Here is a 15,979-nt window from a genome sequence, read left to right on the forward strand (position 1 = left end):
CAAAGATTTCCATGGCTGCAGAGAACAGGTTCAGGTGCCCCAGTGGCCCTGCGCTGGTTGGCCCAGAGAAATGGGCAGAAACCCACATGTGTGCCACCTGAAGGTGAGAGGGAGGCACAGTTACATTGGCCACCTGAACACTCTCCTCTCCCCTCCTCCCCAGGCTCTCTATCTCCCAGCCACTCTCTCCCTCGCCCACAGACAGCAGCCACTCACCAGGTGGCAGAAAACAGCAGTGCAGCATTAAAGGAGCTGGAGGATTCAGGAGAAGGGGGCAACGCAGTCATGGAGCCAACTACTGGAGAGAAGCGGCACTTTCCCACTTCAAAGTGCGCCTTTTTCTTGCCAGCTGTGCAGCTTGCAGATGCTCCATCCCCCAGCTGCCCTCTTCCTGACACAGGGACCAGCTCCTCTCCATACCCTGCTGGCAGCTGCCCCTCACCAGGTGGTGGTTAGCAGCACAAACACAGGCTGGAAGGCTTCAGAAGAGCACAGGTAGCCACACAGCTGGTAAACACAGAGAAGCGGCACTTTCCTGCTTCAAAGCGCTGCTTTGCTTCAGCTGGCTGTGCGTCTGCCCTATGCTCCTCTGAAGCCTTCCAGCCCATGTTTGCACTTCTCGCTGCTTCCTGCTGGCTCTCCTGAGGCTGCAGCCTGCAGATAAGTCGCCCTGCTTTCCTCCTCCAGCCCTCTCTGCAGAGAGACTTCTCCCTCCCCACACAGAGAGTGGCCGTCCTCTGTGTGTGTGGGGGGGAGGGTACTAGACACAGTGCTGAACTGCCCGGCCCTGGAGACCTGGTGTTGTTGGAGGGGCCCCATGCCAGGGCATGGTATGTTTCATTGTAAGTTTACCCCTGGAGTTCTGGACCAAGATATGATGTATTGTCAATTCATGGGTTGAGCTCAATGTGGCTGCTCTTCAAATATCAAGCAGGGGAACCTCTTGAAGTGAAGCTTCTGATGTGATGTGGGGAAGAAATCTGTGGAAATTGGTAACAGAGTAGGATACAGCCAGACATCAACTGAAAAGACACATCCTGTCCTGGTACTTGTTCTGCTACAAAAACAGGTTGAGGGAATGAAGAGAGACGTCTCATTGCAGGCATGGGGTTTTAGGGGGAAAAAAACCATGTAAATATATTGACTGGTTTATAAGAAATTCAGAAATTACCTTGGGAATGGAGTTTTAGGTACAGCCATAGTGAAAAGTTAAAGAATGCTGCAAATAGTGAATCAGTCATTAAAATCCTTAATTAACCCAACCTTGTGGCTGAGGTGGCAATTTTTGCACACAAATGAGATGGGTACATGTAGCTAGCAGTTCAAAGAGTGACTTAGTGAGTGCCAAAAGGATCTAAGTCAGATCTCAGAGTAGGGACAACTTCTTTACCAACAGAAAGATACATATCAGTACCTTCAAGAACACTGGCTGTTACCAGATGGGCAAAGATTGAATATTGAAACTCTGGCAGATGACATGCTAATTGCTGTAAGGTTAACCCAATGTGAGCTAAGAGAAAGTTCCATCATCATTAGGGTAAGAAGATAGTCCGAAGCAGAAGGAGTACCTGCCATCTCTGGAGATATCTGGGTTTGTTACACCCGGATAGAGCAACATTTCCATTTGCTAGGGAATATTTTCTGATAAGAGTCCTTTCTGCTGTCCTTTCTTGCACAACTTCAGAGCTGGGTCATTCTAGGCTTGACACCAGGTTCCTCCCTTCCAACCCCCCCGCCCTTTCATAGATGAACATAATCTGTTGAAGGAAATCAACATGGTTTCTGTAAAGGGAAGTCATGCCTTACCAGAGTTTTTTGAGGGGGTCAACAAACGTGGACAAGGGGGATCCAGTGATATAGTATACTTAGATTTCCAGAAAGCCTTTGACAAGGTCCCTCATCAAAGGCTCTTAAGTAGAGTAAGGGATAAGAGGGAAGGTCCTTTTATGGATTGATAATTGGTTAAAAGTCAGGAAACAAAGCGTAGGAATAAATCGTAAGCTTTCAGAGTAGAGAGAGGTAACTAGTGGAGTTCTCCAAGGGTCTGTCCTGGAACCAATCCTATTCAACTTATTCATAAATGATTTAGAGAAAAAGGAAAACAGTGAGGTGGCAAAACTTGCAGATGATACCAAATGGCTCAAGATCATTAAGACCAAAAGAGACTATGAAGAGCTTCAAAAAGATCTCATCAAACTAAATAACTGGGCAACAACATGGCAAATGAAATTTAATGTTGATACATGTAAAGTAATGCACATTAGAAAAAAATATTCCCGACTATACCTACAAAATGATAGGGACTAATTTAGCTGGAACCACTCAAGAAAGATACTGGAATCACTGTGGATAGTTCTCTGAAAACATCCACTCAAGTGTGCAGTGGCAGTCAAAAAAGCAAATAGAATGTTAGGAATCATTTAAAAAGGGATAGAGAATAAGACAGAGAACATCTTATTGCCTCTGTACAAAACCATGGTACGCCCATATCTTGAATATTGTGTACAGATGTGGTTGACATCTCAAAAAAGATATATTGGCACTGGAAAAAGTTCACAAAAGGGCAACAAAAATGATTAGAGGTTGGGAATGGGTCCCATATGAAGAAAGATTAAAAAGACTTGGACTTTTCATTTTAGAAAAGTGGGACTAAGGGGGAGGTCCATGAAATCATGACTTGGGTAGAAAAAGTGATTAAGGAAAAGTTATGTACTTGTTCTCACAACATAAGAACTAGGGGTCACCAAATGAAATTAACAGGTTTAAAACAGACAAAGGAAAGTTTTTCTTCACACAGCACATGGTAGGCCTGTGGGACTCCTTGCCAGAGGAGGTTGTAAAGATCAAGACATTAACGGGGTTCAAAAAAGAATTAGATTCATTCATGGAGGTTAGGGCCATCAATGATTATTATCCAGCATAGGTATGAATAATGTTCCTAGCCTCTCTCAGAGGCTAGGAATCGGTGACGGGAGAGGGATCACTTGATTCCCTATTCTGTTCACTCCCTCTGGGGTATCTGGCATTGCCCAGGCAGTAAATAAGTTACTGTACTAGGCTAGATTGACCTTTAGTCTCACCCAGTATGGCTGGTCTTATGTTCAGAACAGCAAAGAGCAAAAGTAGAAAACCATAATATGCTGGGGAGACTTCTATGAACACCTTCCCTACTGAGGACAGTTTTATTCTAAGGTTATGGCTAGCTTTCACCTGGTGACTAGAGGCTCATGATTAACTTTGATAAAATCAATTATTTGTATTTAATTATTTTCAACTTTGGGGACTCCTAGAGGTGAATGGAAAATGGGGAATTGAAAAACCAAACACACACACCTTGTTCTTATTCAAAATGAAACCATTTATTTTTCAAACATTTGTTACATTGAAAAACTTGATTTTTTGTTTCAAATTTATCACGTTTTGGATAATGTCAAAACTAATTTCTTTGGTTTTTTGTTTAATTTCAAGTGGACCAAAATGCCATGCAATACTGAGCAATGCTACACAAGACCCTTTGAGGACCGGGGCCCTACAGTTATCCTATGAAATTAAATTTGAAGGGAATCACTTGCTAATTGAATTATACTGTTTGAAAGAAGAATGTTCATTCCAAATGTTATATACGCATAGAAGACACTTTGTTTTGTAAGAACATGGTTAATATAGAACATAGTTAAATCAGGTTCAAAGCAGGTTCAAAACAAACAAAAGGAAGTTTTTCTTCACTCAGCACAGTCAACCTGTGGAACTCCTTACCAAAGGATGTGAATACTAGGCCTTTAATCAGGTTAAAAAAAAAAAAAGCTAGATGACTCATGGAGGTTAGGTCCATCAATGGCTATTAGCCAGGATGGGTAGAAATGGTATCCCTAGCCTCAGATCATCTGGAAATGGGTGACAGGAGAGAGATCATGTGAGGATTACCTGTTGTTACCTCCCTCTGAGGCATCCGGTATTGGCTATTTTCAGAAGGCAGGATATTGGGCTAGATGGACCTTTGATCTGACCCAATATGGCCCTCCTTATGCTCTAGAGACTGCAGGAATTAAAAAATGTTTCAAATTAAACCAGTGGCATCATGGAATCAAGCTTGTCTTTCCCTTCTTACACTGGGTGTTTAGAATGACCATCTGGAGAAGGAGATAAAACTCCCTGCTGAAATGGATGGACTCTGAATAATATACATACATTAAGATCTCCATGCCAGTATGAGTCAAAAGTGCTTCTGAAGCTGAAATTCTTACCTCTGCCACTGGTAAAAGAGCAGCAGATACTTAATTTAGAAGAGATCTGAGCTCCAAGGAGGCAGGAAGAGGTAGAGCTGGTAGCTGTTGCTGACTTAAAAAGAAGCAGGGGAAGGAGATGCAGTTTTTGAATACCCATGTTCTGAACATCTAAATCCTGCACTAGGAGACAGGATGGGTTTCCTGGACAGGAGATTCTAACACTTACTAGGAAAACTATAAAAAATGAACTAAAAAAATAGAGAATAATTTAACATGAATATTTACAGAAGAATCCATTCTGGAGAATTTTCAGGCCATATAGTGGTAAGGAGGACTTGGTGAGGTGGTTGATCCCTCCCTCCCTCATGAGAGCATGAGGGCCCAGGGCAGACAAGAGACACTACTTCCAAGAATTTGCTGGTCTAAGGTAAGACATATGTATTATGTGGAATACAAATAGGGGCCAGAACTTGAAAAATAACCCAGCTTTCATAGTATGCAGTGATAATCGGGAATTGAGGGTCTTTGATGTGTCTCCTGCAGCTCTTTGCAGCACATGATATTAAAACACTGTGTGATTTATTAACCAAAGTTATTAAACAGTTGAAATGGTTTTACTAGGTTATTAGCCAATTAAGTGATCAACTTGCACTGTAAGTTATATACATACACACTAAATATTTCTCATCATACTGTTTATGCATATGCAGCCCCTTATGGGCCCAGCTAGTCATTGGCATACAATAATCAATTATTTGTATTTGGATGTGAAAACTTCATTAGTAAATTTAGAGGTTAGTAACTGAGGCCTTAGATGATAATTCCATGTACAGAGAGCAAGGATTCATGAACATCGGATTTGAGAAGCTGAAACAGAACCTAAATTAGTCAATTCAGCATTTAAATCTTGTGATTATGTAGTTCTTGTTGAGGTTATTCTGCAGCAACAGAGCAAAACTCAAAAAAAAATAAATAGCAGAACATCAAGTGTCTGAAAGAATAGGCACCACAGATTGATATAAAACTTAAGTGATTATTTTGGGTTTGATCCTTTTATATTGTTGATTTTCAAACATTACAGGCATTCCATTACACAAAGTAATCTATGGCAAATTTATTTATAAGTGCATGAAGTAGGTTACAGAACATTATTAAAATACTGGTTTGGGTATATTTTTATATAAACTTTTAATCGAACAAATCTGTGCAATGAGTATTATTTACATACTAGATTAATTTATAAGCTATTGTCCATAGTCATTACCAAAGATTTCCTCTAATATGTTACAAAGATGAAAACTGCATAAAGAATCTGAAACCTTATTACCAGATAGGACGTTAATTGTGCATCGCTGCTGTATAGCTAAAGAAACGTGGAAATACGTGCAGAAAATGTTGCTTTAAACTAAAAAGCAAATTTTTATTGCTGCCCTTTGAAGAAAGTGAGAGGTGAGTGTACTGTGAGGAAAAAAAAATTGTATGGACTTATACTAAGATGATTACTGCAATTAAGGTTAACAGTAAAACTTTTACTGTCCAAGAAAATATTGTGGTTAGAGAGTAAGGTATATACACAAATAGGGAATAAGACAAGTTTTTTACATCAAAATTTTAAAAGTATGCAATATTTACAGTTTGTTAGGTATCATCCATGGGAAAGTATTTTAATCTTAAATTAGACTAAGCTATTATATAACATGCTGTACATACACAGATATAACTAGAATGTTTAAAATACTGTTTTCACACAATGTAATATGAATAATTTCTAAATTAACTCATTCTTGCAATCTTTAAGCTTTACAATAAACCTCAGCCAGGCCTGGCCAAAATTCGACCTCAGCCCACCAAGCCACCGGATCCAGCCTGTGGACGCAGTGGGAAGCCCCAGTCAGACTCCCCGGCTTGCTCCACACACTGGTCAAAAAAAGCGGCTGCAGGGCCATTTCTCTTTCAAAACTGGGATCCCTGAGGGGAGGGGAGAAGGCTTCAGGCACTGCCCCCACCCCAACATAATCCCATTAGCCAGTTTCTATCCAGAAACTTGCCAATGGGATCTGCCTATTCAATTAACAGGCAGCACATGAAGCACCACGCCCCCTTCTCTTCAGTTCAGTTGTTCACATAAGCACATGGCCAGGGAGCAGGCAAGCAGGCAGGCTGACAAATATTTTGAGCTCTGCCAGCATTTAGCTCTGTAGGTAGGCAGGCTAATTGGGCTACTGGCTGGTAAATCTCCTGGACAGAGCCTGCCTTTGGCACTCCCAGATCTGGCACCCCAGTCCTCTGGCACCAGATCATAATCCCCTCCTACCTTAGGTCAAAACCCAAACTGCTGCACTCTAGTCCACTCCCCTAGGTCACAACCCCCTTCTGCCATTGGTCACATTCCAAAACCCAGCACCCCATCTGCTGCCCTAGGTCATAATTGCCTCCTTCACCCAAACTCCCTTCCATACCCCACTTTCCCTCTTACACCCCAATCCCTTATCCCAAGCTCCCTTCCGCACTCAACCTCCATCCTAGACCCTGCACATCCACCATTAATATCATGGAAGAGTGCGACACTGGACCACTTTCCAAAATCTTGGAATGCTGCCCCCCCCCATCAAAAATTATTGCCCACCCCTGCCTCAGGCCAAATTTTCAGCTAGTGTAAATCTGTCATCTTAAAATCTGGCTCCTATTTCTAGAAGAGTTACATATTATAGATCAGGAATCACATAAAAATCTCTTTCTCCACTCCAATTTTTCTAATGCCTTGAGAAGCTGCATCTGCTAGGCTTAAATCAAGTTTGAGCAAAAGCCAGAATACATTTCATCTTTATAATTTGTGCCTGCAATGACTATTGAGATTAAATTTTTCATATTATTAATCATCTCAGAAATCATATTGTTTTCCCTTTTTATCTGATCACGTAAATGTGATTTTTTTTCAGCTGATTCAAGAAATTAACATATGGTGAAAAATAGCTTTGCTAGAATGCTTATTTAAAAAGAGTTGCTAGGGGATTCTGAAGATTAAAAAAGAAAGTTCTGGACACCAGACTACTGTTGTATTGTTGCTATTAAAACGCTAATGATTCCCAGAAATGTACACAAGAAAAGGTACTTTCATAGGTCAAGAGAAATTGTAAGAGTTTTTAACTTGTAGTTTGATTTTTTTCCCTACATCAATATATAAAATAAATAAAGCTTAAGCCCATTCGCATCCATACACCAGTTGTGTTAACTGGGGTTTGAAGTTAGAGACCCAGGAGCCCATAGGGCTGAAGGGTCTGAGTCCATATTAAGCTGCAACCTTGTGTCCAAGCCCTATTGCTTTCCTATGGCCACATCTTAACTTGGGTCTCAGAAGTTTTTCAGATGTGTTTCAGAGTTCCTTGAAGCAATATCCTTAGTCCTTTTGGTATCCACTCTGCTCTGGTCACCTCCTGCCCTTCATTAGACTGCACGTGCAAAGGCATGTGGACAGTGTGCACTGTCAGGGTGGTAAGTGGGAGCCAAACTCAAAATTTCTCTAAGGCCTCCCACAGCAGTGAATCCAGCTTTCGCTCGTTCTTGCTGTTGTGCAGAGCTTGTCAGGATCAGGGAGCAAAGCTGAGAGGTGGTTCCAAGGATATTGGGGGTCATTCTTCCCCAGACTGTGCTGAACCAGGATCTCTGCTGCTCCTTCCCTACAGGACAGCTAATTAAGTCCTGCTCCAATCTCTGCCCCTTTTTCTGGAAGTCCTTTGTTGCTATAAGTTCTGAGGTATCCAGGCAGAATGCATTTTGAGGGCAGTGAGTGGGAGCAAGCTCCCAAACTTCCTCACAGCCTCCCAAAGATCCCTTATCTTTGCCTCCCAGGGTGTAGCAGGGTCAGGAATAAGGGATCCCCCTGGGGACCACTGGAGCATGTTGCACCACAAGTCCTGGGGATATGCTTCACCACTCCACAACCAGCAGGCAGGCAAGTGTGTATGTTTTTCCTAGGAACCATGCATTTTGTGTCAAGCTTCAAAATAAATAAAAAGAAAGGCTAGAAAGAATAGAAAGAAAAAATGTCTTACCTGAACTTTGCATTTTAAAAATGAAGAATTGTAAAGTTGCATTTTAATAGTATGACAGCCCTGAAAAATGATATCCTACAGGCGCACATGTCCATTATCCTGCCAAAATGACTCAGCCTAGAGCTGCAGAGCCCAGTTCTCAGATTAGATGTAGTTCAGTATAAAGCCTTTCAAACTGCACTCATTCTACTGAGACAGCTACCAAAGCAGCTAATTATACAGTTTATGTGCTCATATGCTCCTTATGGGCACCTGAGCCCCATCAATAACACTGCCTCAGTTAGGAAACAGAGTGGGCAGCAGTCTTCCCATAGTGCAACACATTTGTAGGGCTAGATTTTGACTCAATGGGCAAGAAGGCGGGGAGAAGGTTGATGCATTGCAATGTGGATACTAGAGCCTTAGGTTCAGGAATGGTCAGAACCTGAAATGCAGTGTAGTTGTTCAAGCCCAGGATTTCCCGCCATTGGTCAGCTGACTCGAGTCCCATTAATCCTGGGTTTAAAGTTGCTGCGTAGACATATGCTATGAGTCCAGGGGAAGTTGTCCCATGCCTAGTCTGCCTTTGACCATCAAACATCTTAAAAAGTTAACAGAAAGTTGCTCTGCTCAGAAACAGAGAAAGGAGAATTGTAGGTGCCTTTTAAATGTTTGAAAAAATCACTGCAATGCAGCAAGTGAATTTAAGGTTCTTAAAATACAAGTCATGTATTCATTAGAAAACAACTGATTGTCAAACCCACTGATGTTTCATGAACAAAAGTTATATGCAGAAAACAGGAAAAAAAGAAAAATAATTATTCTGAAGATGCAGCAGTTTTAACAAAATATTTAAGTATATTTAACAGCAAGAATAAAAGCAGAAGAGATTATCAGGGATTTAACAACTGGTTAGATCATGAATCCTTTGAAGCCCCCAGGGCTTCACAATCACAACTAGCGATCACATGTACAGTACTATTTTAGTTTATGTAAGCATACTGAGGACAAGACTAAACTTAACATATCAAAACGCTGCTATGGTAGTACATGAAAGTGAAAGTATAGCCATGGCACCTGTACTGGACTCTCCCAGCTCTCTGTGGGCTTGCCTAGGCTACATCCTTCTTTCGAAAGAGGTATGAAAATGAGCCCGATCAAAAGTGCAAATGAACTACGGATTTAAATAAAGAACGGTTTCACTTTCGAAATACCCTTTTTCGAAACAGCGATCGGACACAAATATGCAAATGAAGCGCAGGATATTTAAATCCACGCTTCATTTGCACTTTCGATCGGACTCATTTACATCCCTCTTTCGAAAGAGGGATGTAGTCTAGATGAGCCCTGTGTAAATCACCTAAAGAGGGAGGGCATGGCGCCAGTGTTGCAAGCCATTTACACTGGTACTTTATAACACTTGAAATTTGCTGTGGTCAGGGGGATGTAAATATAGACTTAGATTTCTGCCTCTCTCAAATATTTCGGTCTGAAAAATTCAGTCTGCAAACTTCATCATACCAAGTGACTTCCTTATTTTAACCATGACAAAAATACAACAGATTCTTTTGACCAAAACCTGAGAGAGAGCGCACGCGCATACACATATAAAACGTTATGACTTCGGATGCAATTTGGGAAGTTTATTTTACTTAAAATGAGATTCACCCATGCTTAATTACAATCCAGAATGCTACCAGGAGCAAAACTTCCTTAAGTCTTTTTTTCTGATCATCTCGCTATGGATGGGATTATACATGAACTACTTTGGATGATTATGTACGAAGCCGTAAACCATTAATTATGCAATATTAAATTTTAATGATTTAAAGGCATAATCAAATATGCTAATGAATGAATACACATGCAAGTGAAAAAGCAGAACAATTTTCAAACACAAGGACAGATTTTCTAATTAAAATTATGACCATACCAAAAACTGTTTTCTAGATGGTACAACCAAAAGACACAAATGTAATTAAAATAAAATCAACTGGTCAAACTAAAACATCCCCCCCCCCAATAAATAGCAAAGTGCAAAACTAACAAAGGATCATATTTCTGTTAGATATCAAGGGTCACAATTCAATGAACATTAAAAATATATTTCTACTGATATGTAAAATACAGCAAAAGACAGGAGTATAAATTAGTCTTTGGTCCCTGTGTTTGTACATTAAACCTGGTTTAACTACTGTCCTCTGTTACTGTAAATTACTAAGGACTATGCCCAGAATTACATTAATAATGGAGATTAGTTCAACATAGTAAGATTATCACCAAAAATTAAAATGATTTGAAATATTTTCTTAATACCGGTACATCTGTTCTAGCTATTTAGAAAACAGAGTTCTGTTTTTTATAGCAATGCATGACTAATAATGGAACATAGGTGGTATTTAAATCTTGAAAATCCAAACGAACTTCTACCTTAAAGTTATAAGTGGTTGAAGTTTCTTCACAACAGTTACCATATTCAGTCATTTTTCCAAAAACCAGAATTGTGCAGATATGTTGCACTTCTACATTACTGTAGTGAACATCAATCACCACAGGGTAACCATTCAGTGCCATTCATACAAAAGATGCTATGTCTTGAAATACTGCACAGTACTATTACAATTAAAAAGTAACACTGTTCCAAAAAATTTACTTGAGAGATTGTGTGGATTACTAGATGTATAAATTCTAGAATACCATTTTCACAAGATAGATTATAAAAAGACCATTCCCACAGTTATTACATGTACACATTTCATTTTGACTTCAGCCATTTTTTATAATAAGGAACAAAGAGTGCGATGCCAGCCAATTCTCAAAAGCATTAACTAAAATTAATCTTCGGTGCTGAAACTAATCTACTTCTTTCAAAGACATAAGACTACCCAATATGTTTTCACTACTGGTAACTGCTTGTTCATTCAAATACTGTGTTTTACTGTGGAAAGGTAATATATTAATACTTTATAACAAGCTATTTATCCTCATATCTCCCCCACACAAGAAAACAGTTAACAAGAACTTTCCCGCAGAACAGATAATTTTGTCCTATTGACATCTGGTGAATCACTTGGACATAATGTTGAATGGATTGACTGCCTACTGCTGCTAAGTGTTAATACTATATAGTACATATAGACAACTGAACAATTCAGACCACATTTTAGAGGGTAACACATTTTTAAAATCTAATACACGCTTGAGCTAAAAACCATTCAATATCTGGTCCTAATATTGCAGAGGTTTCCTTTATATGAAAAATACTAACCTAAATCATTATATATTTGCACACTAGCAAATACTTCATTGGCACCTCAATCGAGGTGTAAAGCACACTTCACCATTCAGTGAAATTTTAATTTTAATTCAAACCTCTGAACTTAGTAATGGCCTCTTTTATAGCCATTGACATAATACCATGAGACTGAAAATGTCAAAGCATAAAAGACAGTTTTATGACTAGAATTAGATGAGCAAAAAAGTCTGAAGTCTGTGATGCAACTTTCTAGTGTAAGCTGAGTCTTGAAATGATTCAAGTAACTAAAAAGACTATGTTTCAGGAAAATAATTTTTATATTCAGATAAAATATGGTTCCAGATCTTGTCACATCATAGAAATTCATTACTCCACCTAATAATATTTCTGATGATTAAACCATTACATCAAGTAATCAAATCTGATATTAAGCAGTAAGAGGAGAGTGAAATTATTTCAATACCTTTCCCCTAAAATCTCTCTCTCTCTCCAAGGTACATTAAGTTAAAAGGAGTATAATACTTTCGGTTATTTTATTTATACAAAGATTTTTTTTAAAATCAGTGACCTGACTACCTTGAATTATTTTTTCATTAATTAAGACAATGGAGAGAAATTCAAATCATTATCTACAGATACAGAGGAGCAATTTAATGTTTTCCTGGAAAATAATCTCTTTCCTAAACTGCATCATCTTTTTCTGACAAAAAGTATCAGGTGAGAAGCAAAAAATTAAGTGAACAATGAATTAATATTTGAAGATATTCACAATAATTGTGACACACTGCGTGTATGTGTCCATGTGTGTTTAAAAAAAGCAGATTCAAAGCCAACATACTTAAATTAACATTTGATTTGTTTTCTCTCCTGTGTATTTTTCTCTCACTCACACACACACACACACACTTTTTAAAGAACAAAGATATTAATACCAGCATCCTACCAATTATGAATAACTAGGGGGCTGTGCTGCGCCCTGTCATGGGGGTTGGCAACGCCAGCCACCAAGGAGAGGCAGACTGTGGCCACATCAGCCAGGGTCCCTTCTCTTTCCCCCTGGCCACCTCTTCCTCCCCACTCCACCAGCCAAGGCTCCCTTCTCTCCCCCTCCACCAGCCCCTGAGCCCCCTTCTCCTCCCAACCTCCCACTGTGGTCTAACAGTAACTCCAGCAGCCAGGCCTGGCTCTTGAGCTCGGTTTTTGTGTCAGGAGAGGCAGGACCTGAGCCACCCCAGGCCTGGCTTTCCCTCCGGCTGCTGGGAAGGGGAGAGGAAGGCTGGGGCTGTCCCTCTGTCATCCCACAGGAAAAACTTTTTTATAGGTATAGTATGATAATTAATAAACCAATATATATGCAGGAAAGCAATGATAAAATCAGACTAATATATTGTATGTTGAAGTAGTGAGCAAAATAATTTGATTCATCATTGTGATGGTGGCCTTTTGATAGTGCTGCAAGTACTACTGTTTAAGCACGCCTGAAAAAATGTTGGGACATCACGACAGCAATTCCTCTGGTATATCAGTCCTCCTCTCTAAGCATGTATTTATTAAACTGTTGACAAATTCTCCCTTGGATATGCAGGATTACCTTTCCTCACCCAGACCTTCCTACCCTTCTGAATTCTGCACTTCTTGGATATTTTCCAATTTCTATTCACTTTGAAACACTGTATATGTGCATTTTATATTCACATCACCTCTGTTTCTTCTAAACTAGAAAGAACACAAGTCTACTGAAAGCTAAATATCTGAAAGTTCTACATATCATCCCAAGAATAAAACAAGTTCAGAAATGGGGAAGTACATGCATTACACTACTATCCCTGTTTTGATACTGATGAATCATTCTTAACATTAAACTTGCCATTTTTGTTCAGCAGAATACCAGCACAATCATACATAATATTTTAAAAATTCTTCCAATCTTCTTTGTAGTTTCTTTACTTGTCTTTTTATTCTCTTTTAGAGCCTATATTAGGCCATATTTTAAACATTAGATGTTTCAGAATTAAAGACTGTTTCTGGTTTTAAAATATCATTAAAAAGATTTAATTTCAACAAACTTCTGAGACATCACATCTGAAAATTTCTTTCATGAAGATAAACAAGTACCTTTTTCTAAAAGGGTTGTGAATACCTACATTTGGATAAAAATAATTGAATAAAGGAATAATTTACATTTCATTTTTGCATAATAGATTTCCTTAATTTGCCCTATGCACAGTCTACTTGGTGATTATTGGACTGATAAAATACCAAGTGTGTAGAAATAAAACTATTAAATCTCTTTTCCAAAGTTGGTGAACCTCACGGAATTGCTTCACAAAAAAAATCTCCTACATACAGTGCTAAACACATTAATTTTACGATCAGAATTGCTGCAGTCCTAAATCCCAGTAATGCTCATATACAATTCAAAAATCAAGTAATTATTTCATATGCTGAATAGATTAACACACAGCATTGACTAGGATTCAGTTAAACAAATCCTTACTTGTTTACCTGAATTAATGTAGAATATATTCACAGCACTTGTCTATTACTACAATTTCAAATGTTCATACATTTAAGTTAAAAAATTAAACTTCAAGTTTGGCACATATACGGATTCTTCAGAAATGTCCCTGTATTTTATCACAGCACTGTTAAGAACAATGATTTCATCATAAACGTTCACCTGATTGGCAGCTCTTCAAGGTGCTTTATGTCGCAGCGTCACATACATTAATTGCGCCTTCCCTGTGTCTGAGGCACATAAGGTGCAGAACATTAGTACAAGACTGTAGACACTAGAGAGCAGTCTTTTCCCACTTGACTGAATTTCTAGATTTGAAGTAGACCTGGTGCACTAATTTATGTCCGTCAGCCACTAAAGTCACTTTCAGAAAACTTATCTACAGACAAAAGGTTTCCTTATGTTAACTGAACGTTTTCACAGAAGTCTCAAAGCGTAGCAAGAATCCTTGAAAATGAAATAATTAATGTCAGTACTGTCTGTCCAACTCCAAATACCAGTGCTTCTAAAGGAGCCATGTTCTTCCCTGCTACTCTGTAAATACCAGCTACAGCTGCACCTAGAATCATAAGAAAAAACACTTGAAATTATTACACAAACAATAGGTCTAGGCTGAAGACTATTAAGACTATTAATATTGGGTATCAATATACTCTATGACCAAACCCATTATCAAATAACCTATTATCCCCAATGCTACAGAATTATTAATGCCAATTTACTTTACTTCTCTAATTTGTCATGATAGTCATTAAGTATGGTTACCCAGCTGAAGTGCATTCCTTAAAAACCTAGAAAACTACATACATATACACATAAGAATTCCTAATTTTTGAACAGCAAATATATAAAATAGAAAAATTGTCAAGAAAAGTTATCAACTAATACAGTCTACTTGCATTCATTGTAATTATGTTTATACTGAAGAAAATAATAGTTTTAATCACTTCATCAGAAACATTTGAATTTTGCAATGCTCATGTGCAGTAAAATATTTATATTACATAAATGTTGTACATCTCAACTGGATTCCCCGTAAACTTTTCTAGTGTAAGGGTGGGCAATAATTTTCAGTGGGGAAGCCATGTCAACATTTTTCTAAGTAGTCAAGGGCTGAACTTTTTTATGGGTATAAGGTTTGAGAGTGGCTGGGTGCAGTAGGGAGCTCGGGGTAGAGGACTGGGTGCAGGAGAGGGTGTGGCCTCTAATAGGGAGTTTGGGTGAAGGCGGGGGTTGTGATCTGGGGCAAGGCTTTGGGTGCAGGACCCAGGAAGGGGTATGGGTGCAGGAGAGGTTTCTGGCCTGAACAAGAGGATGCAGGGTCTGGGAGGGCCCTAGGGAAGCAGAGGGCTTGGGTGATAACCTAGGGCAGGAGGGGGTTGTGGCCTTAGGCAGGGAGCTGGGGAGAGGGAGGACTGGAGGGCCAGATCTTGCCTGCCACTGTTCTAGTAAGACTAAACTCAGTTTCATCATAGCAAATCAGTATCATCCTGATTTACCAGGGTTAAATTCTTTAAGAATTGTTTAAGAAGTACATTAACAGCATCGGTAAACTTGGCAATATCACCCTGAAGAGTATATGAAAAGGAATATAAATTGAATACTCTATATAAAGCTGAAGAGAGAGGAAATAATTTTTCTTGCACTACTATATATGGGCTTTCATCAAAGACTATATAATGCCAGTAGGTCAGGACAGGTTCTGGACAAACTAAAAAACAGAATACTGTATTCTAAATTAACAAGACTGCTGCTAGTAGCTCCTTCCAGCCAGCTTCCTCCTGTTAAATATCGTATCATTCGCACAGTATACATTTCACAAATTAAGGTCACAGAAGTGATATAATGTGAGAAAAAAATGACATTAACTATGAACCAGGAACATTAGGTTCTGCTTTACTGCCTAGAATAATGCTAAACATTTCTAAGTCTCAAAGGGGGTAGCTGT

At 39.1% G+C, this 15,979-nt stretch overlaps 1 protein-coding gene across 2 annotated transcripts in view; it reads right to left on the bottom strand.

Annotated features, from left to right (window-relative positions):
- Window positions 1-3,283: 3,283 nt before the first annotated feature.
- Window positions 3,284-15,979, bottom strand: part of TMEM170B (transmembrane protein 170B) — a 31,919-nt gene continuing 19,223 nt past the window's right edge. For both annotated transcript variants that reach the window (XM_075921257.1, XM_006138773.4), the window contains one exon: window positions 3,284-14,590. In XM_075921257.1, coding sequence (XP_075777372.1) covers window positions 14,460-14,590 — 131 coding nt within the window. In that variant the 3' untranslated portion in view covers window positions 3,284-14,459. The remainder of the gene's footprint in view (window positions 14,591-15,979) is intronic.

Source organism: Pelodiscus sinensis, chromosome 2 (assembly GCF_049634645.1).
Source record: "Pelodiscus sinensis isolate JC-2024 chromosome 2, ASM4963464v1, whole genome shotgun sequence".
NCBI classification, from domain to species: domain Eukaryota; kingdom Metazoa; phylum Chordata; order Testudines; family Trionychidae; genus Pelodiscus; species Pelodiscus sinensis.